Source organism: Clinocottus analis, unplaced genomic scaffold (genome assembly GCF_023055335.1).
Source record: "Clinocottus analis isolate CAN_PGR_092001 unplaced genomic scaffold, fCliAna1.0.p SCAF_7, whole genome shotgun sequence".
In the NCBI taxonomy this organism is placed as follows: Eukaryota; Metazoa; Chordata; class Actinopteri; order Perciformes; family Cottidae; genus Clinocottus; species Clinocottus analis.
The window spans coordinates 12,329,415-12,355,629 of record NW_027176229.1 but is presented as its reverse complement, the minus strand read 5'-3'; the positions used below and the strand labels follow the sequence as shown (position 1 = coordinate 12,355,629).

Sequence of the window (26,215 nt, the reverse complement as noted above, 5' to 3'; positions counted from 1 at the left end):
TGACATCAATGAATCCTTTTGATGTGCCAAGATGAATATGTGTGCAAATGTGTTTTTATCAATTAATGTGTTTTTCTCGTTTGCAATGTCTGGCCAGAGCTACTGTGCAGTTTGGTACATTGCTTTCCCCTGTGAAAATTTTGGCAAATTTGTGTTGAGAGTGTTTGAGTTGTGAGACATTTGGCCAAAGGTGAACATCTCCAACGCACCTGAGTTCACTCCAAAAGGTCTGCTTTTCCTTTTTGGCTTTAAAACAGTTAAAAAACATAAAGATCGTGGGGTTGAAGTTAAAGCAGTGGAAGTACAACTCATGCTGTCTCCAGTCCTCTACAGCTGCTCATTATCAAAAAAAGTAAAAAGTTTTTGCCACAAATTGAAGCTCTGGGAGATGGAGATGTGGGAGTTGGAGACACGTTTCATGTGTCATGTGAGTACCAGCTTAGTCATGTCTGTTCTGTGGTCTTAACATGGAGCCCCGGGAGGCCCCTGGATTTATCTGCAGAGCAGTCAGACTCACACCCAGATGACCACAGTCCTGAAACTATTAATTGTCTAACAAATTAATCAGGTCAATTCCCTTATATCCAAATATGATAGACCAAATATTCAGACTAGAGGGATTTGAAGACATTATGGCTGCAACCATTGATTATTTTTCATATTGTTCTGATGATTGATTGTTTAATCATTTGGGCTGTAAAATAGTGAACAATGCTCATTTTTGTTTCCCAGAGCCAAATGTAATGTATTCACATTGACCAAAAGCCTAAAAAACAATCTTATTCTGTTTATTGTCAAAGAAAACAACAACAACGTTCTCAAAATGGGCTTAAGACATTACTGAAACGGTTACTTGATCATTCAAAAGGTGCCAATCCATTTTCTGTTGATCCACTCATCAAATAATTGACACGTCGTTTCAGCTCTAATAATGTTTCAATAAACCCTCCAGATGAACGGATACTGAAAACAGTCCTTACTTGCAGCCATGCTTGTATCTAGCTGATAAAAGGGTGTGGGGGAGCAGTCCCCTGCTGTTGGACTGTTGCATGTACGTGTATGTAGTCCTCTCATAGCCATAACCACTACTGTTTAGCTCACATAAAGAAATGTTTTCCCTCTGTAATTGTACCTTAAACGCTTCACTCCATGCTAATAAAACGTGATTGTACAGCAGGAAGAAAAAGAAAAAGCTCTAAACAGGGTTTCATCAGTCTGGTATTCCAAGCAGCTGTTTTCAGTTTAAGCAATGCAGGCAGCAGGAGAGAGGGAAAGAGAGAGGGAGGGAGGGGGAGAGAGAGTAGGCAGGAGGAGAGATTGTTGATGAGATGTAGTGGTGGGAGCTTAAACTGGAGCAGATACGGGTCCTGCTATTCCTTTGCCTGTTATCCCGAGGTGGGCTGGCTTCCAGACCTTGAGGCACTCACTTATCTGAAAGATTCAGTCTCCCACAGAGTGCAGTTTCTCCACCGTAGACCACAATGCTTTGCCATTCCCTCACAGTCACAGACCAATCAGCAAACAGCAGGAGGCTATCAGATCGTGCACATGTTGCATCAGTGCTCCTAAGATTTCCATCAAGCTTCACACAAATGTGTTCTCCGAGCACTGGGTCTGTGAAAGGCCATGTCATACAGCATGTGCGTACTATCATACTAAATTAAGAAGTGGATGGGTATCCGTCCAGGATGAGGTTAGTTGAAGGCGAGCAGAGCAGCTGTTCTTCTGGTTGAAGTTGTAAATCAGTTTGGCTGCTTCCCACTGAGCCTGTCCCTGTAATGGTGGAGCTAGTTCGGACTACGGGTGTGGCTCAAGTCCCGTGACGGACGGATGTCACGTCAACACATTGCACCTGCGTAAGCCTGCGACCGACTGCACACAGACCTCAACCGGCCTACGGTTGGTTTTAACGCATGTAGATTATTACACCTTTCATGCTGCGGCATGAATCTATCTTTTACTGTAAAAAAAAAAAAAGATTAAAAGCTACAAATGCTGTAAACTTACAGCTGTGACTGATGATGTAACCGATGAGACTGACGTGCCATCTGTAATCTGAATTTAGCTTTGGCTCTAAAAACACAAGTAGAGTATGTAATGGATCGTTTGACTACATAAATCTTAAACCATGCCACAGGGAATTTTCCATGTTTTAATACATTTATGGAAGCAGGACACAGGCTACCATGTGGTCACTATCCCTGACTTGGTCTGACATACAAGTGGAAGACAGAGCTAAAGTCTTGACGCTATTCTTTTTTAACTCCATAATTGTATCTGTTGTGTCGGTGTATTCTCTCGGTGGTTTGCTATCACACAAAAGTAAAGATTTTATTTCTACAAAACATTAGCTTACATCACTATATATTTATCACTATATATTTTTCTATATCTAATTGCCATGCCTTTTTTGATAAAGTCATGAGTCTGTTTTTGTAATTCTTTTAAAAAATTTTTTAGATTAGATTACATAATTTTTGCGCTGTGATAATTGTCTTTAATAATATAATGAAACATCATACACATAAGCAGAATTTTCCCAAGAGATCAGACTGCTCATCCTAATATTAATAAGAACGTAACCTTTGGGTGCCCCTTGCTTTCCCCAGTTACCTTCGTAAACCAATTGTACTGGTTAAGAAGTCACAATGTTCTGTGGAGTGACAAATTCAATTAAAGCAGAGAAAAGAGACAAGTCATCGAAAATGTGTAGTCTCCTTATCTGGAACCAGACTTGTGGATCCTGTCAGTATATACAAGCAGCAGAACAAAACTTCTGACATTTGACATCAGCCCCGGGCCACAAAATATCACCCTTTTTTGACCTTATATGCTCAATTTAAAATTATGAGGTAACGTGATGGTGATTATTTATGAGTAATGGCCGTTGCAGGCCTTGTGCTCCTCAGACATAAGACTCTCTGTTGTGATAACGGGTTTCCCCTTGTGCCTTAGTTGATCAGCATGATTAGCTTCATTTGTTTGACGTGTGTTAGCATGAGATGAATCTTGTATTGTATGATAACGATGGACGTAGGAGTGTTGGATGGCAGTTGCACATCCTCCGCTGACATAATCCCGCATCCATTTACATGGCTAAATACCAAATCCCTACACATGTGACTGACTTATTTGCTTCAAATTTAGAGTAGCAACATGAGAAAAAAAAAGAGATCCAATCAGCCTTATATGACATGGAGTAGGCCAAGGAGCCCTTTTGTTTGATTTGTACATGGGTTGGAGGGGCTGGCTATTGGAAATCCCTGAAGCAGGCTTTAGGGGCAGGTCTGATTCTCGTGTGAAATGGGAAGGCTCTATAGCTCTCGGCTGACTTGACTGGGGCTGTATGGGTGTGTTGGCAGGGGGAGCGCCGGTCATGAATAGGGTCTTTGACTACCTCAGACTTGCCCTGAAAGGCAGGACAAAGACCCTAGGGCAACGGCTTAGAGCCTCACAGCTGAGCTACAGAATGCTTGGCCCAGTCTTCCTCCCTCCTTGCCTGATTTAAATACTACAGTGGCTTTCAGCATTCTGGCGACGGAGGCATGCATTCACTGCAACGCATTTACCATCAACTTTTCTCTCTGTTTTTGTTTACAGTATACTAATGCCAGAGCTGTTTACGTAATCTTTTGTGTAGAATCCATCAGAGGTGCTGGTGAATATGCATCAGTGACTCTCTTAAAACCCCCTGAAGATTAGCTTCATGTTGTTCGTAATAAGCAGAATTTATTTGGATACAGACTAACTGCCGGCATATGCGCGTAATCACAACTCGGCTCTGAGTCGTTAATTATGGAAAATGTTTTGTTTATCTTTGTGCAAGATGTAGGTATTGGTAAATCAACATGACAAAACATGTTGCACACTTCTTTATTGCTTGATTATTTTTGACGGATCTGCGCAACTCGTCTGCGTCAAGATTTGCAGAGGCAGAATAAAAAGCCATAAATCTTTTCTGCGGAGTTAATGGGGTTATTTGAGTCCTGTCCAGACACTCTCTCCCCACAGAGTGTCTAGTTTCAGATGTCACTCAGAGCTTTGTTTGCCCCCCAGGGTGAAGGGTTAGAGGTCAAGGTTCAGGGCCAGTTGGCTGAGTGGCCACAAAAGCCCAGGCTTCCCCACAGCACATCCGATCTCTTCTTCCACACCAGCCTGCAGCCACAATGAAGGGATCGGTTTGCAACATTTGTCTTTTCTTATTATAACCGAAAAGAAAATTTCACGTCAAGAGTGTAATTATACGGTTATAGTTCATAGTTTCACAATGAAGTCATAAAAATGTCTTTGATTTACTGCTCAAAACTTTAATTGTTACCCATTGGAAACTTGTATGATTATTCAGTGACACGTCAGTGAAAAGTTAATTTACTGTCCGGCTACTATGTCAGCCCACTATTACCACAGAACAAATTCTTTATTTAAAATTACTTGCATGATTTGAGATTTCTGCACAGACCATTATTCTCTCTTTTTCTGTTGGACTTAACAATCAAGAATGGCACCTCAGCAAAATCTCACACCAAAAAAGTTCTCAGTTTCTTTGTTCCAAACACCTCCAAAACACAACCTCAGCCGCATCAGCCCCCACCCACAAACTCAACTTCTCCCCCCCAACCACCACCCAAACATGTCCACTAGCCAGGTTTATTATGCCGTTTCACGCAGACCAAAATTGCAGCTGCATGGAGAACAATCTGGAGCACATTAGCTCAGGCGCTGTGATTTATAAATTGTTTCTCAGGCCATAAATCCCTGCTGTAATTGTGCACAAGCACCCCTCTCTTTCTCCAGTCACTCCCCCTTCGTTCTCCCTCTTTTTCTCTTCCTCCCTCGGTCTCTCTCTTTTTCTCTGAGCAGCTTACAGTTCTTGGGTTAATACTAATTGTTTGCAGAAGTGTGCAGTTTCGATTGAGTGGAAGTTTGTTACACTGGGCTCAGATTTGGGGCTCACAGAAACAGCTCTTCGTGAAAGATAAACTTTCCTATTTTTTTAACACCATTCCTAAACCTCTTCTGTCATGTGGTGTGAGCTTAACGTCCAAAATGAGATGTGAGCATTTTGTCTTCTGCTCCATGTTGCTGTGGTTCATGCTCTGCATTCCTGAATACTGTGTAATTGTAAGGGGCCTCTCCTAAACTCTGTCCCTGGAAATTTGATATTTACAGCAGCCCCTGATAGTAATCACCTTGCCGTTCTCATTAAATTGTATTAAAAACTGATAGATAGCAGCAGCTGTATATACTGTTTTAAATATGTCCAGCCTTGAGTTCTCAGTGGACACTTTCCTGCAACTTTGAGAGTGAAACAGCTCCTCTCAAGTTATATTGAGCAGCAATTTTTTCAAACCAAAAAAAAATTACATTTACTGGAAGGAGCCCGTTGCTGAACTCCATTGTTTTGCTTTCAAGGGACCTGATGAACCTTGAAGCGATAGGGGACCTCGTGACCCAACCTCATCCGCCTTGCTACTTCACTAAAGGCTTTTTTACAACCCCGAAAACCTATACGTTCTAACTGGAAGATTTATTCTTTACAAAGTTTCAGACATGTAAAACGATCCCTCGATGTGAACGTGAATTGAATTTACAGCCACACCTATCACAAGATCATGATTTAGCCCTCACATCTGTACTTTGCAGGGGAATGACTTTTACAAATGTGTTAAGGTATAAAAAAAAGTTTTGGCGACATTCCAGACCTCCCTGCAGTCGGCTGACAATACTCATAGCTGAATCTGGAGAATATCATGGGAGTGAACTGTGCGCTTCGTTGCACACTGTGTTTTTTTTTCTTAATATCAAATGACATTATTTTCTGTCCCCAAAATATTTTTTTGTTGTTGTCTGATTTGTGTTAGGGGGGGAAAAAGGCAGATTAGAAAATTATTTCTGCTTCTAGAACATTTCAATCAATTAAAACTAGCGTTTGAATTTTCTTGTCATACCTCACTAATTGATTCTAAAAGAGTACTTAAATGCTGTGGTTTTAATTTCCAACAGTCAGTCTCTGTATCCTTGTACGGCAGGGCCGAGCGTCGAGGCATACCTGTGGCATGTGAATGTGTCTGCGTGTTTGAGTGGGATAGGGGCGTGGGGTGGAGACGGAGAGTGGAGTGAGTCGGGTTAGCGGTGGGGTGATAGGGATGTCAGGTAGTAAAAAGTGAGATGAGGCAGGGCCCGGAGTCTGTGGGGGCCTGGAGATTTGCGCCTGCACTCGGCGAGCCAATACAGGACGCATCTGCAGGCAGCTGTGTGTGCGTGTGTGTGTGTGTGTGTGTGTGTGCGCGTGTGTGTCGAGAGGGGGGTTGCTTGCTGTTGCTCGGAGCAGGGGGTTGGGGCTGTGGAGCTGGGTGGTAGTTTTGGGTGGTGGTGAAGAGAGAGAAAGAGGAGGAGGGGAGGTGGACTTGCAGAGTGAACACAATCAGCCCTCTGTTTTCATAAGACTTGTGGTATGTGAGAGCAGAAACAAATGTATTTAATTTAGGCCCTTTTTTTTTTCTCTCGCTGGCCTTCTCCACTAAACCCACTTATGCCCACCTCGGTCTTTCAAAACTGACTTTTTCCCTTCAAGATGTCCCATTGCCTCTTCTGCCAGTGTCAGCTACTTTTAGGACATTTAAAAAAAGAAACAATCACCCACTGTGCCCTGTCAGAAAAACAAACAAACTTTGAGGCACACTTTTAGCAGACATATTCAAATTTAGTCTTTTGGGGGAGGTAAATATGTATCTGCAGCTACTAGAAAAAGAATAGAATTTTTTTCTGTTTTTGCTGAGAGTTTGAGGTGATTACTGTGCTGTGGTATTTGTCCTGTGCAGTGTGCGGGGTGCACGCTGGATTATTGCCTCCTAAATGCCTTGGCAGGAAACGCTGTATTATATTGGTAACCAATGCTGTCTCCAGTCAATTTGTGTTCGGTCATAAATGAAAAATTCAGGTCTCACTTATGTGTCATTGGCGTAGACTTGGACGCACACACACCTACACACTGACACACACACACACCCACACACACACACTTGATCGAGCTTTACTGTAAACATCCAGCCAACCTCTGCTAACCACATCGTGTTCTGGAGTTAATTATACAGACGTTTACGGTTGTGAATTTCAATGAAACGAGGCTACTCCCCAAACAAGAATAAAGTTGTGTTCCTGTGCGACTCCACAAACAATGCCACAGGACATAGAAAAGGACAGCATCATTGACATTTGAGGTGTAGCCTGTCTTGACATCAGATCACGCTGACATTCAGTGGAGCAGTTAGTGACAATTGAAAGCAGATCTCCCAGGTATGGGAAACCACATAACTGACTGCACATAATTGACTTGAATAGCTTCGCACCCTCCTTTGTGTCTTTATGAGATGGCCTCGCTCTTACCAGATGCATAATTATTTTCTTGTGTGTCTAATTATACAGTGAGTTTTATATGACCTGCAGTTGTGCCCTGTAACAGAATTACTCACTTATTCCTACGTTTAACCTCAGTGAGACTGAACTGTTTCTTTTGCTCCATCTGATTTGAAGTACCTAGAAGTTAGCAAGACAGAATAAGAAGAACAATGCCGGCTTCATTTAAAGACTCAACGTGAGCTCTAAAGTTGTGGATACAGGAAGCAATAACTCAGGATCATGTCATGCAAAAAGGAAGGAAAAAAAGAAAAAAAAACCTGATACAAATAATTGCTTGAGTTGCAAAAATGCAAACTCCCGCTGAAGTCGCTGCCGACTCACTGGCACAGAATATTAAAGAAGCTCTTTAGGGGGGTTTATCTTGGCCTTGTATAGTGTTAATGCTGTTTTATTACTGAAACTGCAGTAAATTTACTCCCTGGACTTTTCAAATAAACCCCATTTGCTGGCTCTCTTGGCCTTGTACAGAATATGCATGAGGCATGTGACACCTTTGCTCATTGACTTTTTTTAAAGATCGAGTATCGGAAATACTTTCCAGTAAATGAACACTTAATATGCAGAACAAAAATCATGTTCATATTTTGTAACAGATTACAGACACATGAAGTTTCTTCTTCGTCTCCTCTAAGCTCCTTGAGGGGCTGCTGCTACCCCATGTGTGCTACATGTACATGTATTTGGAGCTGCGGGCAGAGTGTGTAACCATCTTGGAAATCTTGGAAAAACCTTGTCGTTGTGTTGTTAGGACCTCCCTCGCGCTGCCTCCCCTCTTCACTCTCCTCTCTCCCTCTTTGCACTAATAGTTCTTTTGTGTACAAGAGCACGTTAAGAGGCCAATGAGCCTGGCCTTAATAGGCCACGTTGCCATAGAAACCACAGCACTCTGGATGTCTGACCTTTGACCCAGTTTTTTACTGGCTGTGAATAAGAGTGCAGGACGACCAACCAGGTCACAATGGAGGCCCGGCAAACTGAGGGAGTGCCCCTGTCATAGTCACTTAACTTCATTCCTCTATGGGCTAATGGACACTTCAAATGTTGTAGCCATTAGCAGTATGCTATCTCCACTGCCGAACCACAGGCTTCTTAGGGTTAATACAACTTAAAGAGACTATTCATTTACATTCGCGGGGTTGCTTATGTGTTTTTTATACACACATCTAAACACATCTCCACTAATAAAATGTCAGGATCAGAAATCCACGTAGTCTGTTAAGATGATGAATTATTATTCACAGATTAAACCCTCAGCAAGACACATTTCTAGGTTCTTTCTCTTTGTACCTTTTTGTAAGGTAGCTTTGATTAATAACTTCCTCCCTGACTAATCTACTTACTTCATAGTAGACCGGATAATAGGACATGGTCCCCATTCAGAAAAATTTGCAGTGGCACAGTGGTGCATTGTGGGTCTGACCAACTGAGCTTCTCGTCGTTTCCCCATCAATTACACACTAATTAGCACAATGACTGCCGAAGTTTGCTTAAGAATTGTCAATGTAATTGCCTCTAATGTTAGTAAACAATGAGCTTTAATGCGAACTCTGAGACAAGGCGGGTCCTACTTATCACATTGTCTTTGTTGTAGAAACTTTAATTGTGTTTCATGCATAGATCAGGTTGAGGTGTCAATGGCCCTGCAGGAGCAGGTGATATCAGCAGAGCAAACCAGGGAGGGACTGTTGTGCAGGGGGCCTGACAGAGCCATTGTCTGGAGTTGCTGTTCATATGGGCAGGGGACGGTAATTAACACCTCAGCCAAACAGCAAGCTGTGCGGCCCATTTGTTTTCTGTTGGGGGGTAAAAGAAAACAATGGGGAGGGGTTCTCCACACAGTAGGTGATTGACATTATCTGCTGGAGCGATCCGTCGAGGCATTCCTGCTGCTCCGCTTTTCAACACAAGTTAGGCGAAGCCATTTCACAAGCGTCTGAGCTGCCACTTTATACATATTGACTCTTTTATTTCTTGTTTGACTTTGTCGGAGTGTTTGCTCTTGACGTTTTGAGTTAATGCAATTCAGCATAAGATTCAATAACATGTCATTTCTTTTAGATTGTAATAGTTAATATGCATATCTGCTGTTTTCCCCGAATGAAGAAATGTTTTATGCATACTTTTTTTGTTGTTTTACATATTTTATAGAATGATAAAAATATAAATCAACATCAATAATATTTTTGACTTTAGTTTTTGCAGCCCTGAAGTCGACAGAAAGTAGCTAGCAAAGTTTGGGATTTTTTTCTGTCCCTTTGGCAGAGTGTCTGACTTAGTTTGAAAGCAAATGTCCAGACATCTGTCTCTTCTCCTTGCTCTGATGTTGGCCTGCAGTATGGCACCACACACTTCAGACATGACAAAGACTCTTGGCTGTGTTTTCCTTCGCTCTGTGAGAGCGATGTAACAATTAGAACCCAGCTCTGGCAGGCCACATGCCCCAGAGCATATGTTGCATTCTCTCTGTTCAAAAAACCAAAGGGCTCCAGTGCAGCTTTTTGGAAAATTTCAGTGGCATCATTGCCACCTTTGTCGCATCTGGGTCCTGTAAAAGTAGCACATTCTACTGATGTCTATTCTGAGTGTTGGAGGCAGCAAGGAGGCCTGGAAGACAATTAGAGAGCTATGAAAATGGATCAGCTAAACTTCACTTTAGTTACACATTTCTTTCAGTAGTCCATCCGAGTCTATTTACTAGACCTTCCAGCTCCCATGCTGAAACAGACATTGCTATGGGCCCAACCATATGTCTGTATTTGCTTCTTGTAAAATAAGGGCATGTGTAAAGCATCACTAAATGTCCTGCAGTTACATTGATAACAATGTATCTCCTGTCTCCATTTTTTACAACCATTTAATATCACATGTCATAACAATTTGAATCATCCATTTTATTCTCTTGCTATCATTCAGCTGTCCTGACTTTTTTTCTTACACTTCCCTTGTGGTCTATTTTTTCCCTGAGAAAGTTTTTGCTGAGCAGCATGGCCCACAAGTCCTCGCCTTTTGTTTCCCGAAACAACTCACAGACCCAAACACCCTCCCTCTCTCGCTCTCATGTGTTTGTGAGTGGTGTGCTGCTGTTGTCTGGACTGGGGCTAATGTGACAGTGTGCGGCTGGCATTACCTGGCTGGATGTTTCAGGGAGTGTGTGAACAGTTGCTCCATAGGGCATGCTGGCAATTAAAAGAAAAGTAGGCGTTCAGTAAAAAAAAAGTGCCTGGAGGCATGTTCCTCAGTCCTGGCAGAAGCTGTCAAATAAGGGATGGATTGGGTGGGAGAGCCGGGCTGGGCACGGCAGGGCAAGACCAAACGTTCACAGTAGCGCTCGTTTCATTTGTGGAAGGACTCATGATTGACATAGATTAGACAGAGAAAACTGCATTGTTTTGGATTTTTTCTCCGGAGAGCAGCATTCATTAGGCGCCATGCACACAGCAGAGTAAAGTTTCAATAGCAGCCTCTAAAAGCAACTGCCTCCTGACAGTTGTATGGACTTGGGCCCATTAGTTGGAACTTACAATTCAGCCTTGAGCAGTATAGTGAAAATGAAGAGGGCTGATGTCAACTCTAAGAATTTCCCCCCTTTTCGAAGGGAAAAAGGGTCCCCTTCCCCCTGCCTCGGTCTCTGTTGGACCCCAGCTGTCAGGAAACAATACCCTCTGCCTGCTCCGACAAACTCATTCCTGAAAATGTTTTTTTTCCCCTCCTCTCCGTTTCCCCCTCCTGCTATAATGTCTTTTCCATTTTTAAACCACAGCCATCCAAGCTTCCTTCCTCCTTACAAACCCTGAGTGATGAATTAAGTTTTAAAAATCAGAACCTGAGTGCATGACTCCTCAAGTTTGCTTGTTGGTCACATTGTATCCTGCAACAACTTTTAAAAAGCAGACAAAACATTTTAAAAATGTCAGATAGTATTTATTATCTTCTCCATTCATCATGTGTTTGCTATGGGTCGACGGCAAACAGTTTGTGCATAGGAATTCATGAGTGCAACGCTATTTAAATACAAACGACAGTATACATTGTAGAATAATAATAACAGAGGACGCATGGGGAGATTGTGTAATCACAACTTCCAGACAGAATTTATAACCCACAATATATTCCCATGCACAAAAGGCATCTTAAATAATGTACTAGATACCTTTGTGTCTCTGCACTACATTGGCCTGGATGAGCAAAATGTTACCTATAATATACAAAACCCTTTTATTCATTTGCAATTGTACCAGTCCAGAGAGAAAATCCACATGCATGACGAGCTGCTGTGTCCGGTATTTAAACTGATTCATAAACCAGATGGTGGAGCAGTGCTTTTGGAGCTCTGGCTTCATGCTATCTCGATTGCTGGAGGAAGAGAAAAAAAGCTCAGCTTGTTGTATGAAGCAGTAAATCATAAAAGTTCTCCTCGAGTACGCACAGCTCTAACTCAGCTGCACAGCGACTCATGAACGGGCAGCGGCTTTACGGTGATGGAAATCTTTGTTTCGCGAGGAAAAAAAGAGTGAAAGCAAACACTTACACAAAACCCTTTATGATATCTTGGTACATGTGTGAAAAGTCGTGATACTGAATAGAGGAGGGACTTTTTTGGTGGTGGGGGGGGGGGGTCAAAAGGCCAAACCAATGGAGACAGGAGTTAGCTTCGAGTTCGCAGCTCAGCCTCTTTGCTGCTCTGTAAGTGGGGCTTCCTTCCAGCTGTCTCTTCCCACCCGCTCAGCGACGGGCGCCCACAGCTGGCCTCTTGTTTTTCCTTGACAAACGGCAATTTCACAGTCCTCCACCAGTCCGTTGTGTTCACATTGCTCTCCATACGCTACCCCGTGCCAGAAATCACTGTCTGACTCCAGCAGCGGTGTGAGTCTGGTACAGGTGTCTGCTGAAGGTCTCTGCAGGCTCGACGCCATTTATACTACTTTTGCATGCTTCAGTTAAGTAGCACGGCACGGCAATATTCTTGTTGTAAAATATAGCCTTAGTTTTTATTATTATTATTTTTTAAATATTTTTATTACTGCGTATAATTTCCCTGCCAAATATTTGGTTCTGTTATAAAATTCTGCTCCTTCTCTGTCACCCACAGTACCTGCAGATGAAATGGCCTCTTTTGGACGTTCCTGGATCTGCAGGACTAAAAGACTCTCGTTCCCCAACTCCGGGGCATTTAGTAAGTCGACAATGAAAACAAAACAACATGTTTATCATGCAGTGTACCAGAAAAAAACAACTGTGTTTGACAAAAAAGCACCATGGCCTGGAGGAGGAAGAAAAAAAATATTAATAATTTCAACATCACAATTTCACACATCAAAATAACTGTGTACACCAGCAGTGTCCCACCACTTTCCTTCCCTTATTTTATGGCACTAATAGAGGATGTTTCCTCCAGGCTACATCCTACGGGACATTAACTTAATTATCAAACAAATCATGTTAACTTACTGGGGGAATCAGTTTACTGGGAAAGATGCTTCAATCAAACGATCACCATGATGTGGTGATTCACAAAAACAAAGTTATAATGTGCATGTACATTTACTGGCTCCCATTCATCCATGAGAAGCCTCCTCCTCAACCCTTATAGCACCCGCAGGCAAACTGCTGAACAGCCTGTCTGTCTTTTGCCACAAAAACTCCATAAATCTCTCAAGCTCAAACCTCCATGTCATTCTTGAACTTTCCCACACAGGTGTGAACTAGTCATCCTGGTGTCTCACTCTGGTTAGACAATGCAGGGCCTCAGCAGACCTGTTTGGTTTGTGGCTTCGCTGAGGGATGTGTGTTTGAGATGGAAAACATTAGATAACATGGGCATCTATCTGGCCCCTCACCTGCTTGATTGTATCAGGGCGTTTTCCTTTGTTTGCGGAGTCGTATTAAGCAGTGCACGGAGCATAAAGTCAATGTCACTACACTGTTGTAAATACAGCTGTTGATACTTGACCTTACATATCCTGGCTAGATGTGCTTGCTGAGTTTGTGGTTGATTTGTTGGATCACATAATTGCAGCGATGCACATGATAAAGTCCTCATTGAGCGCAGTCAATGGGACATTGTTGTGATGGGATGGAGTTTGCTCATGGGAATCCAGGACTGACTTAAGTCTTGATATAAACCAATTATACTTATTTATCATAATAAATGCTGACCTTGCAGTGACCCTGTTGATTTCTCTGGGAGACACAGCAGCTACTGTGTGAAGTTTTATTGCAGAAAACTTATTCTAAGTTATTTAGACAATGTGTAATTTTATAAAAGTCAGTGAATCTACAACGCAATTAAGAAGGTCAAAAGAGTGAGTCTGATAATAGCAGTTGAATTTAAAGGAAATGAAAGCGCATAGACTGAGGTTGAGTTCTTTCTCTGCTCTGTCCTTCAGTGGTTGCTGCTACTTTTCATGTGGCTCTGTCGGTGCTTTTTTTTGTGCTTGGCCTTCATCTCTTTGAACGTCATTAATCCAGAAAAGTCAATACAGAACGAAACATTGTAGAAGATTGAGAATGTGAGGAATCCAACTGTTTTGTGGGAGAAGTGTTACCCACATCATCGGAATAATAAGTAGCCTTCGGCTTTGTTTGCTTGAATATGTACTTTTCTCAAGTTTGCAACGTTTATCCTTTTGTTGTGTGCAATTAAATGTGTTTTAGACGCCTTCAAATCTGCACATAGGAACTTATAAATACCTATACAAGTTCTACATTGTTGTTAGCATGGAAATAGGCTTCTTTGTATCGTGGTTCTAAATTAGAGTCCATACTGTGTACTATTTAATATCATTATATACAAATTTTTTTTGCAATTCAAAAGCACAGCTCATGTGCAGTCCAATGCCAAAGATTGCAAATGAAACACTTAATTTGGCTGAAAAATAATATGGGATAGTATTAGTGTCTTAGAACTGGTGCAACACTTTCATTTTAAAGCAATACCAAAGGTAGGGAAGTTCATTGAAAGTGTATTATTAGCTTTCAGTATGTGAACTAAAAAGAGGAAGTTGCCATGCTTGATCTGATGACCTGTGACTAGAGGGTCATTTGATTAGTGGTGGGAAACACTAATACCGGGTGCGGTGTACCCTTGGCATGGAGGATCGAGAGCGAAACACCCCGCTGTGGCCTTACCCCCCACTCTGGGCCAGGAGCCCACATGCCCCTCTGGTGTGCTGCTGCTGACAGGGAGCCAGGCTGATTATGTGCTCATTACTCCAGCCGAGGAGAGAGTGGAAGAGTGGGAGGGGAGCAGCAGGCTGGCTCCCCAGGCCTGCAGGCTCCCCAGGCCCCAACTCTGCACTAATGAGAGCAGGGGGAGCGGATGGGCACACATGGGGGGCCAGGGATTACTGCCCAGGGCCAAGAGGAGCCAGAGAGAGAGACCCGAGGAGAGGAGACACCAGCAGGGACTCCTGGAGCAGACCTGTAGTCCTGCAGTCATTCTGCAAGCATGTGTTAAACCCGACATCGTTGTTTTGCTTTTATGATGGACTGTCATGGTTTGGAATATCTGTGCTTGTAGGCACATGCAGATCTTCTATTTTTATATGCATGTCAACTATTCATAATGTTGGTGTACTGAGAGGTGTTTGTAGTCAATTACTTACAGACCTGCTCAGTCAAGTGTCTCTACAGAACAATAAATCATCCACTTGCAAGCCTCCACTTGAAGATGACTTTTGGTGATTTATATCATCCCTATCATTCCCACATATGCCGACAGAGATTGGTTGCAGATAAACTGAATTTGCTGGGATATTTCTTCGAATTCTGTCAATTTGGACCAAGATAAGAGGATGCTTAGTGAAAATCAGAGTGTTCAGTGGTTACCAAAGTCCAGGGAAACACCATCCCGCCACTGTGCAGATTGGGTCCATAAGGCCTGTATGCTAATCAGAGCCTGCTGTGGCCTGAGATCCTCAATTATTCAACAGACAGGTTTGTTTAGCATTCAGTTGGTATTGCTTTTGATAGTAATACTGGTGCTGGTGTGGCAGGAGCACTGGGAAGACGGGAGCAAGCTTTTCATACACACACATGTACGTGCACACACAAATACGTTCAGCACCCCAAAACCCCCACAGAGACCCCTGTGCTCTCCATGAATAATACATCAAAGGTGCTGCAGGGCCAGGTGATGCAGTACAGGGAACATGTAGCCCATCAGTAGTGACCGAGATGGACCAGAGAGGAGAGGAGAGCCGAGGAGAGGAGAGCCGAGGACGAGGTGGCGCTGCTATCTGAATCATGTGCGTCTCGTACTCATCTTCCACAACGCACCGATTCACAGTCATTAACACTCTGCTGATAATGATGTCAAGGCTGTGTACCTTCCTCTCTGAGGTCATTCAGTCACTTGCAGTAATTTGTCCATAATGCCCATTCTGTGTCATTACCGACTACACTGACGAGGACTGTTATTTTGGATTAGAAGGAGCTGTGACTCTCTAATGAGGTGGAACTGACCAGGGGTGTCTGTCCCTCAGTAACTTATCAGATCATGATGCACTCAGCGTTCAAATATGGGCTGATCTCCACTCGATAGCGAGTCAAGAACTGCCGTCTTTGTTTCAATATTGTATTAGCGCCGTCAAGAGTAATCCAGTGACTGAGGAATATGGCCCAGTCAGTGTGTCATAAGTCACTTAGTCACAGAATTGTTAAAGTGAATTGAAGTGGTATGGTTTAGAGCTGCATTCCAGATGCTTTTTGTCTCGCTGCATGTGTTCAGCTCAATCTTCAACTCTCAGGGCTATATGGCACTTTAAGTCAAGATATTAACTGAAAATCTGCTGTTTTTTTCTCCCATAGAGACACATATACTTGCTTTAGACCAATATTCTTCCAACAGACCTTTGACTGGGATTCCGTGGAGATTCTCTCGCTTTGCATTAGGCAGTGAACAACTGGGATCCATCATGAAATCAAAGGCTTTGGGAGGATTGAACTGAATACTGATCTGAGCTCTGCAGTCCTGCTGGGCCACTGCAGAGATAAGATCCTTTTCAGAAAAGAGAAAAGGAACCATCCAAACTCTGAAATGAAGACAATTTAAGATATAGAATTGATTGGTCGATTCACAAATATTTATTAGCACACTAGTTCCCAGTCCATGTTTGTGTATATTTATGCTGTGCTGATTGTGTTAAGAGCTCTCTCAATGTATCTAATTACCACTGGGGATATTCCCTCCAGTAATATGACGCCACTCTGCTCTGTATTATTTTAAGTGAGAATATTACTCCCATTGACCCATTCAGAGTCGCTCACCAGACGCAAAGCACACGTTGTCTGTGATGAATGACATAGTTTGGAGTGGTTGATTTTAAAGACATATGACACGGTCAGTCCCCTCTCACGTCTGCTTCCTGTTGGCGTTGACAAACAAGGCTTGGATTTCTCAGCATGCCTGGCATTCTTTTCACTCTGTCTTTCCTGGAGTTTTGAAAGGCCTCTGAGCCTCCCACCCAGAATCACCAAGCATAAAGACACACAAAGCTGCGGGGTTATTCAGTTTGTTCTAAGCTCTCTTCCCCATCGGCTGTTTGCCTAGTAATTCAATTCAGATGTGCAGGATCCAAAAACATGTTTGCTTGAATGAAATCCACCCCTCCACCCACACTGACCAAGGACTGTGCTTTTCTTAGCGCCGTTCCAAGTTGGACAGCCAAGCAAGGTACTGCCACCTCGGCCTTTTTAGCTTCAAACCCTTAAGAGACAGACATCTTTTCTCTGCACCGGCTCAGTAAAAAAGCTTTTTTTTTTTTTTTTTACCCTTTAAACCTTCCTGTTACTATGTCCAATCCAAAGACCAGTTCTGGGTGTTTTCTCTTGCTCGCTGAGAGGTATGCACCACTGCAGACCTGTTTGCAACAAGCACGTCTATGTAAAGAGCATGATTTCTGTCTGCCGATGTAGATACCATCTGGTTCCAGGTTGCCCTTTATCCGTCCTATCACGTAGATGTTGTTTATATTTAAAACACGGCTCATGTTCCTTGTGGTTTCCTTATTACACTTTGCTTGTGGATCATGAAACCAGACATATGAAGCTCTCATGGGCAGGAGGACTATTACCTCTACACATAAAGCAAAGTGAAAGAAGGCATTGATTCCTTCGTGTTTGCTTTAATTCATGATAGAGCCATTAGTCTCGTTTTTAAATTTCACAAAACCACATGTTATGCTCTCAGAACTTAATACATTTAAATTTCTTCAAAAACGTATGCAGATTTTGATTCATAAAAAATAATCTGATTTAAGAAGCGGAACTTGCTTGATGAAATAGCCATCTTCATTCCTCAGGGAGAAATTCTGGCAGATCGGATACAGTTCAGAATAGTTTTGCATATGTGCAACCTGCATACTCCATTTTTCCTCCACATTTTGTGGGGCTGCTGAACTGAAAGACAACCCGGAGTTAAAACTAGTGCCTTCAAACTTAGAAATATGTGTAGAGCACACGATTGGTGTATTCCAGGATATGAATAATTAATAGGCATCATTTCAAATTCTCACTGAAGTGCTTCCCAAAATGTGTTGGCACCCAGGTCTAGAGGTCTCAAACAGCCCTCACAATATATGGAGAATTCAGGCATATTGTACATTAAGTAGAACAACAAAGCACAACTCAAATATACATGACATGTGGGACATGGGATTTCAACCTAGCAGGTCAACACGATTTCTGCCATGAAGCTTCATCAAAGTCTTCTCTGTGTTGTGAGAAATCATGTTCTTTGTGCATCTTCATAATATGCATTGACCTTATATGCTCTTAAGTCTGGAGGAACCCCAAAATGTCCAGAGCAAAGTGATCTTAATATAGCCATGTTTAACACCAGTAAATATTTTCCTCACTCCATCTGGCATTAACAGAATCAAAGCGTGCTTTAGGCACTGGAGAAAGCAATTTGCTAAAGCTTTAAAGGGAGGAAAAGGTTGGACCTTCCTCTTAAAAAGAAAAAAAAAAAGTGTGTCGGAAAAAAAGCAAAGATTTGGAACAATTCTTAGCAGCGTGAAGCAAGAGAGTGTACAGAAGTCTCAATGCAAACCTTGTTCCTCAGCAGACCACGTTGGAGAGAGACGAGTGGTTGAGAAGGGGGTGGGGAGGGATATTGAAGAAAGGTTAGCCTGGAGGAACAAGACTCCTTTCTCCCCCCCACCCCCCTCCACCCCTTGACCCTCCCATGTGACAAGTTGAGCCAACAAGTGCTCTATTCAGCCCGGCAGCCAGGGGAAATGACTGCGAGGCTGAGCGCTGCCTAATGAAAGTAGAGACGCTGGTTATTATTATTGTCTTCATTATCCTCCTCGTAGCTACAATACCGGCCAGTGCGAGTTTCTGTGCGTTGAGTGTTGTTCAAACAGCTAAAAGACCCACGCTGCATGTACAAGGAAGTTCCATCTTTCTCTTCTTCACCCCCGTGTCTCAAGTCATACAGAACTTTCAGTGTTTTTCCCACATCAGGGTCATCTGCAGTATAACGTGGCAGTGTAATCCACCCATGGGCGTCTGTGTCTTCCCATCGAGGGACTGTTGCGAGACAGAGTGGGAGATGATGTCTCCACTTGTTTATGGGTATTCAGTTTACCTTCGAGTGCTAGTGTTTGTTTGGGGACCACTGGTGTGACTTTTGGACTTAGTCGCACCGTTGTTTTTCTTGTTGGACTGAACAAACAGTTCTCTCCTCAGCTAAATGACCATAATGATCTTGGCATTTGCCTGCAGAGCTTTTTAGTGTTTCTTGGTGCTGGTCCAGATTGCATCACAGGGCCGGTCACACGCACAGACTGATGTTATGTTTACCGTACAGGGCATTCACACATACTGGCTTATTTACAGCATGCATTTCTGTTGAACAATGGGAAACTGAGTTAATGCGCGGTATACACTGTGGAATCATTATATGCTTGTTTTAACTACAAGCATATTAGCTTTGATGGATTATAGTCACGTGTCAGACCCTTGTTTCACATTGTCACCCCATGCTCATAACTTCTTTGTGTCTCTTCTTCTCTCATTTCTTTTCGTCATCAACAGTCCAACAAAGTCCCAGTGGTGCAGCATGCCCACCATGTCCACCCACTGACACCCCTCATCACCTACAGCAATGAACACTTCTCCCCCGGCACGCCGCCGTCACACCTCTCCCCGGAGATCCTCGACCCAAAGACAGGTAATATCTTATAGAGGGACATTGATTCACTTCGCTGTACACTGTAGATGTAAACGTGATATTCCACATAAAACCTGTCAATAATGTGGCTGTAAAAAATGGCTTTAGTCAGCTTAAATTCATGTATTCAATAGTAACCACTTAGTAACCACGCAGTTGAAAGAAGTATTGAAGCATCCACAGCAACCAGAAGGCCAGCATTGTAATGGGCCCAAACAAAGGCTAATGAGCTCGACAGGGTGATGCAGTTTAAAAAAGGAAACAGCATGTTTAGACACACTTTGAGGAAAAAAAAAGTTTTTACTTTGGAAAGTACTGAGCCGGTTTCTATGGACATTTTGTCTTTTTTTCCACCTTGAAAAACTAGTCACTATTGGAAACACCAAAGTTAATTCACCACAGCTGCTGTATTCTGCAGGCAGATAGATTTTGTGGGGAATATTAGGAGTATAACAATTATTTTCAGATATGTCAAATATTGTTTTAAATCCCTACGTAAAGAGCATGTCACCTCAGCAGGTATTCACTGCATTGTTAAAGCCTGTTTCTTACCTGCAGGTATTCCTCGGACACCTCACCCGTCAGAGCTCTCTCCATACTACCCGCTGTCTCCAGGTGCTGTCGGCTCCATCGCACACCCTCTGGGCTGGTTCATGCAACAGTAAGTCACTTTTATTTACAGCTGTCCACTCAGCCAGATGCATTTTGCTCTTAGTTACAAATCGCTGATGCTGATGAATTAACTCTGTGACTAACTACTTGAGTTTGCTTAAGATTTGGGAAAGCAAAACCGATGAGTTTGATAAAGTTCAAGTCAAGAATAAAATGAATACAAGGACACCATTAATTCAATGTTTGTTGAAAAGTGAAGTCTGATTTGTAAGGATAGGTATGGTATAGCGCCATATCTGTACACTAGAACATGGTTTTACATTTGTGTCCGCCAGGAGGAATTTTTGAACATTTATGAAGTCTACGACGGCTCTCGTAATCAATTGCAACGGCGCTGTTCCACAAGCAGGGGATTTGAGTTGATGAGTCGAGGATTAGTGTTGGTGGGTTAGCTGTCAGCTGTGTTTGAGCCACCTCACACCTCACTCTGTCTCCCTCTGTCTCTCAGGCAGGGCCAGCCCATGTACTCCATCCCTCCGGGGGGCTTCCGTCACCCCTATCCAGCGCTAGCGATGAACGCATCCATGTCCAGGTGAGCGGATCATGTTTGGCAACAGCCCCACCCTCCCAAGGGGAGACATCAAATATCTGCTACTTCCATGACATGCTGTAATCACATTGCTCTTGCTCTCTATGCCAGCCTTTTTAAACAATTGCTGAAAGAAATGACAGGTGTGCACCTATAAACGCCAATTGTCTACATTGTTAAACTATATTGGCCACACTTTACAGAAAGAGCAGAAATCTTATTTTGAATAAAACACTTGCAGTTGTGTCGGGACTGCAAAGTGATATGAGGTCTAAGTCTATCACAGACAAGTTCAGCTTCTGAAATAGAGAGAAGGCGTTATTGGCATTCAGCGCTCCTCTCCTGTCTTTTTTCTCTGAGCTAAACTTCTGTGGTCAAGCCAATGTTCTGAACCATCCCACAACACTCACACACACCGCAGAGATGAAAGGGCTGGGAATCAATAACGACAAATCAAAGCTCATCTGAACCTACAAGTGCAATCAGACTAAACTCTCTGACCCACATTCAAAATGGGAAAGATTTGTAGCAAGCCTTCCGGTGTTCATGTGAGATTAAATATTCAGAAAGGTCTCCGTGATCAATAGGGTGTGTATTTTTTTTTGGAGACGGACTCACAGCAATTAAAACACACCTTGCTGTTATTGTATTTCATTTATTATCTGTTATTTTTACTTTCAAATTGGGATTTTGCAATAAAAATGAAACAAATAAAAGTAAGAAAAATACCTAATGACGACAACTTTAGGAAATAAAAAAATATGACTGCATTGCATTAATGCAAATGGAAGTATTATTTACAAAATGTGGCGCTGGAGTGCATGCCATCACTTGGAGCAGCACAAAGATATTCATCAGGGACAATGTGGGATGTTTACAGAGTTAGTCAGTATAGGTTTATTACCTAAGGGACGATATAGCCCCTCCTTGTTCATACATCATGAATTATAAAGTGACTCATTGAAAAAATAAATAAATAAAGCAACAGATCAGTTCTTAATAACAGATATAATATTAGACTTCATGCTTTAATTTTTTTTCACACTTTACTTTCGGTAAGAAATTATATTCAGTCAGAGAGTAAATATTGAACGAGCATTCAGCTTTGCAACAGTTCAAAAAGTCTCTCCGTATATTAAGACTGGGTTGGTCCACACTGAGCGTATCTTAAGGTGGAACGGATGACTCTGGACTGAGAGTACAAGGCTATATTGTGCTTGGTCTCTCATGACATGTTCAAAAAGAGGAATTTTCCAATCCAACATTAACTAGAGTGTAAGATAGAGGGACATGGGGCTTAATCCCCCCTTGTCCATTACAATGCTCCATTGTATTAACAATTGGAAATAGAGAGAGACACTGAAGGTGTTCTGTGCGGACGGCTGTCAGAGCGCTCGCTGGTACGTGGTAAGGAAAGTGGTTTCAGGTGTCACGGCCATGCTGTTACCAGGGCAACAACACACTCCACTTTTCTCCAGCCATTGCTGAATAAAGGGGCTTTTGAATGAGTCTCTAATTCAACCAAAAGCAAGCATGTAACTCATTGTGTCTATGAATTTAGTCTAGACGGACACAGTGGGCACAGTGAATTTCACCCGGAGGTTAAGGCAGGGCGATTATGTGCCAAGTTAGCGGAACCTCTTCTTGTCAGGTTAACAGAGGTTTGCTGTTGAACCAGACTCTTAAAATGTTGAATCCTGTTACCCTCACAGCTTGGTGTCCAGCCGTTTCTCCCCTCACATGGTGAGCAGTCCGCACGGCCTCCACCAGACCGGCATCCCCCATCCCGCCATCGTCTCACCGGCGATCAAACAGGAGCCCAGTGACATGAGCCCCTCAATGCATGCGTAAGAACGTTTAAAATAAAGTCTTTAATTGTATCAAAATATGCAGAAGTTGTACACAATATTTCCCCTTGTTGGCTATAATTCACAAGCATCTCTCAACCCCTCATGGTTTATTAACAACACATTTTTCATGTTTTGGATTAGCAGGAAATCCCCCGTTCCTCCCAAGAAAGAAGAGGACAAGAGGCCTCATATCAAGAAACCTCTGAACGCTTTCATGCTGTATATGAAGGAGATGAGAGCCAAAGTAGTGGCAGAGTGCACTCTGAAAGAGAGCGCTGCCATCAACCAGATCCTTGGAAGACGGGTAAGTAGCAGAGATGGGCATGCGAGTTTACAACTCTCTGTGTGTTTTAGCAATCCTTTGATATTTTCTGTCTCCTCTATTTTTCTCTACAGTGGCATTCCCTGTCAAGAGAGGAACAAGCCAAATACTACGAGCTGGCCAGAAAAGAGAGGCAACTCCACTCCCAGCTCTATCCAGGGTGGTCTGCAAGAGATAACTATGTGAGTCGCACATTTCCATGATCAACTCTTCTATTCATAAGTAGTGGAAGAAGAAACAAAGCCCCTTTTTCTCATCAGGCTGAGTCAAATCTTACTTGTTATTTATTCTTATACAATAATGTCATTGAGAGCATTACTTTCCCTATAAAACTGTTTTTTAACAGCATTGTTTTATCTGCGTAGGGAAAGAGGAAAAAGAGGAAGAGGGACAATAAACCCGACTCCAAACCAGAAGGTAAGGCGCCTTTACTTTCCGACCGCCCTCATTTTGAGTTCTTCTTCACAAACTGGAAAGTGCCACCTGCTACACTGAATCTTTATTCTATCATTTGAATCTACTTTTTATGCATGGATTTGTTTCCCCACTAACGCCTATTAACTTTTTCCCTGCTTTTATACTTTGACAAGCAGCTTATGAGGTTCAATGCTAATAGTTGCAGGTATGTCTGTTGTTGTGCAACCAAACGGCCGCTGTCCTTTCCCCAAATGAAGAGAGCTTGTGACACAGCTTTGCACATATTGGTGTAGCGTGTCCTGTTTTTCTTTGGCATCATGAAAGCATCCCATCTGAATATGTTTAACATCGTGTTTCACTCACTGTGATGCCATGTGTTTTGAAGTCGAATTAAATCATGTTTCCCAACTTTCACTGCCATCGTCTTCACTGTTTCGGTAATCACTTGTTCACTTCTGTCAGCGGCAGCATTGAGGGACGTGAACCAGATTTGAAGCCAGCCGGAGATCCATAATTCAGCTTCCTCACTTCTCTTTTGTTTCCGCCAGACTTTTCGATAAGAAGCAAGAAGCAGTGTGTGCAGTACCTGCCCTCGGACAAGATGTGTGACAGCCCGGCGTCGTCCCACGGCAGCATGCTGGACTCACCGGCCACTCCCTCTGCAGCCCTGGCCTCCCCGGCTGCGCCGGCCGCCACTCACTCCGAGCAGGCCCAGCCGTTATCGCTCACCACCAAACCGGAGGGACGCATGCACCACCACTTCTCCCTACATGGGAAGGCTCCTGGATCCACATCTTCTTCTTCCTCCTCCTCCTCCTCTTCCTCCTCCTCCTCTTCCCATACCCACCACTCAATCCCAATTGGTACTTCAGGTAGCCACTCAACCACACCCATCCTCAGCCGGCCAATCCCCTTCACCTCACTGCACCCCTCCATGCTCTCCCCCCCTTCCCCTTTCCATCAGGCAGCCCTTCACTCCCATCATGCCCTGTTCCAGTCGCAGCCCCTCTCCTTGGTTACCAAACCAACTGAATGAATCCGCAAAAGCAATTTTCTCTCATTTATTCTGCTGTATATTGCTTTTCTTTACAATAGGTATTAGAACAGCTTTTTTTCTAAATAATGAAAAGGAAGAAATATTATTGGTCAATATTTGACTATCTCCTTTTCTACAACTCTGAATGAAAACAAATGTATTTTTTTGTAAAGTTTACTGCAGAACTGGTTTCTTTTTGATGCATTTATCCAATGAACCTCTTGTATAAAAGAACCAATGTACATAATGTTTCTTTTTTAAAAACAAAAAGGAACAAAAACATGTTTTCTTTTTAGCCAAAACCTGATTAATGTTAGTATGAAGTTTAAGTCATAGTACTGGCCAATAATTGCAGCCCCCTTTTCAATTCACACGTGTGTGCCCCTTTCTTTGACATGTTAAATAAACATTTGAATTGTTTCTTAAAATAAATGTCTCTTTTTGTATTTTTGTGTTCTATCAGCCCATGTTTTTCTCATTTCAGAGAGAGGTTTCTTTAACAAGGTAATGTGGTTTCGATTCATATTCTCATACTAGTGACCACAGTGCATAACAAGTCGATAACAGCCTTATGTAGGTGTTACAAATGTAGATTTAATGAGCAGAATATTTTACAGCCACACTGAAATTGAATAAGAGTCCATAGCACACCTGCCATATTGAGTATTGTGTTTATTTCTGTAAAGAACATCTTCATAAAAATCCTTGCTGATGGTGGCAGGGAGTTTAATGATTAATAAAGCAGAATTAGGCTAACCACACTGGAAAATGAGCAACTGAACCAGAGTAACAAAATCTAAAGCCCAAAATAAATTCAAATAAAAAAATAATAGACGTCTGCTCCGTCTCATAATATAGCGTCCCACAACAATGACAAAAAAGCAGGTCAGTCCCATCCCAGCACACCAAACTCTGCTTGGGTTCCCCGTTCCTCTTGCACTTTTACTGCATCTTTATTCACCGTTTGGCACACTGCTTAGGATTTAATTAACTCAGAGGTAATGGGATGGAGCCCTAGGGACCTCATTAGGCATTTCAATTAGGGAAAAATACACAAGGTAGGTTACAGTTTTTGGTGGCTTTGGATATGAGTAGCGGTGCCAGGGAAGGACCAATTATGTCAGAGCACGAAGGGGGGTGTTACTTTTCAACAGTATTTGCGCTGATTGGAACATTCAGTATATTTATTTTATAAGTAATGATACATTTCCAGATAGTGCACCTCATCAGGCACATTGGACCAACTGGGCAGTCTGGGTTAATTGGTTTTAAGCTTAGATCTCATAAGAAGGTTTTTAACATTGTTATAAATATCTAGTATTTTACTGAGATTTAGTGAGCAGATAATATTTATCATTACCTCTATTTCTAAAACTATAGACAGGTGAGCTGAGGATGTGTTTCAGTTCAGCCCCGTAGAGACACCACACTGTCAAGTCTCCCCCACTCTGTTTTAAGCCATCATTAGCCATAATAAATCTTTGCTTATTTGCCGTTCTATCTTACATCATTCCAGGCACAAACCACAGAGTCTCTGGTGCCACGGCTGCCTGCTCCGAGTCACTTCACCAATCTGTCAGTGAAATTACAGGTAATGAGTTGTCAAAACAGCCAGCAAATCTGTCTCCTCGAGGCTATACATCCAATGCAATGTTCCATTCTCCTAAGACAGTACCTGTATTGTGAAACTCGGCCCCCATGTGAATGGTGCTGGTTTTTCAAGTTTGTTCCTCTATTAAATACATTCCTGTGCTTGCTTTTTAAAAAAAAATATTGTGCATGTGTTTTACAATGT

General features: G+C 42.6%; 1 protein-coding gene across 4 annotated transcripts in view; it reads left to right on the top strand.

Annotated features, from left to right (window-relative positions):
* The window catches only part of tcf7l1b (transcription factor 7 like 1b), a 30,572-nt gene extending 5,720 nt beyond the window's left edge, over positions 1-24,852 (top strand). The window contains exons 4-12 of one of the 4 annotated variants that reach the window (XM_068605358.1): positions 12,509-12,592; positions 19,459-19,594; positions 20,153-20,255; positions 20,715-20,798; positions 22,508-22,642; positions 22,790-22,949; positions 23,042-23,149; positions 23,333-23,384; positions 23,933-24,852. In XM_068605358.1, the coding sequence (XP_068461459.1) occupies positions 12,509-12,592; positions 19,459-19,594; positions 20,153-20,255; positions 20,715-20,798; positions 22,508-22,642; positions 22,790-22,949; positions 23,042-23,149; positions 23,333-23,384; positions 23,933-24,420 (1,350 nt within the window). In that variant the 3' untranslated portion in view covers positions 24,421-24,852. Of the gene's footprint in view, positions 1-12,508; positions 12,593-19,458; positions 19,595-20,152; positions 20,256-20,714; positions 20,799-22,507; positions 22,643-22,786; positions 22,950-23,041; positions 23,150-23,332; positions 23,385-23,932 lie in introns of all 4 variants that reach the window. The other 3 variants (XM_068605357.1, XM_068605359.1, XM_068605360.1) reach the window with 3 other exon arrangements.
* The last annotated feature ends 1,363 nt before the right edge of the window (positions 24,853-26,215 follow it).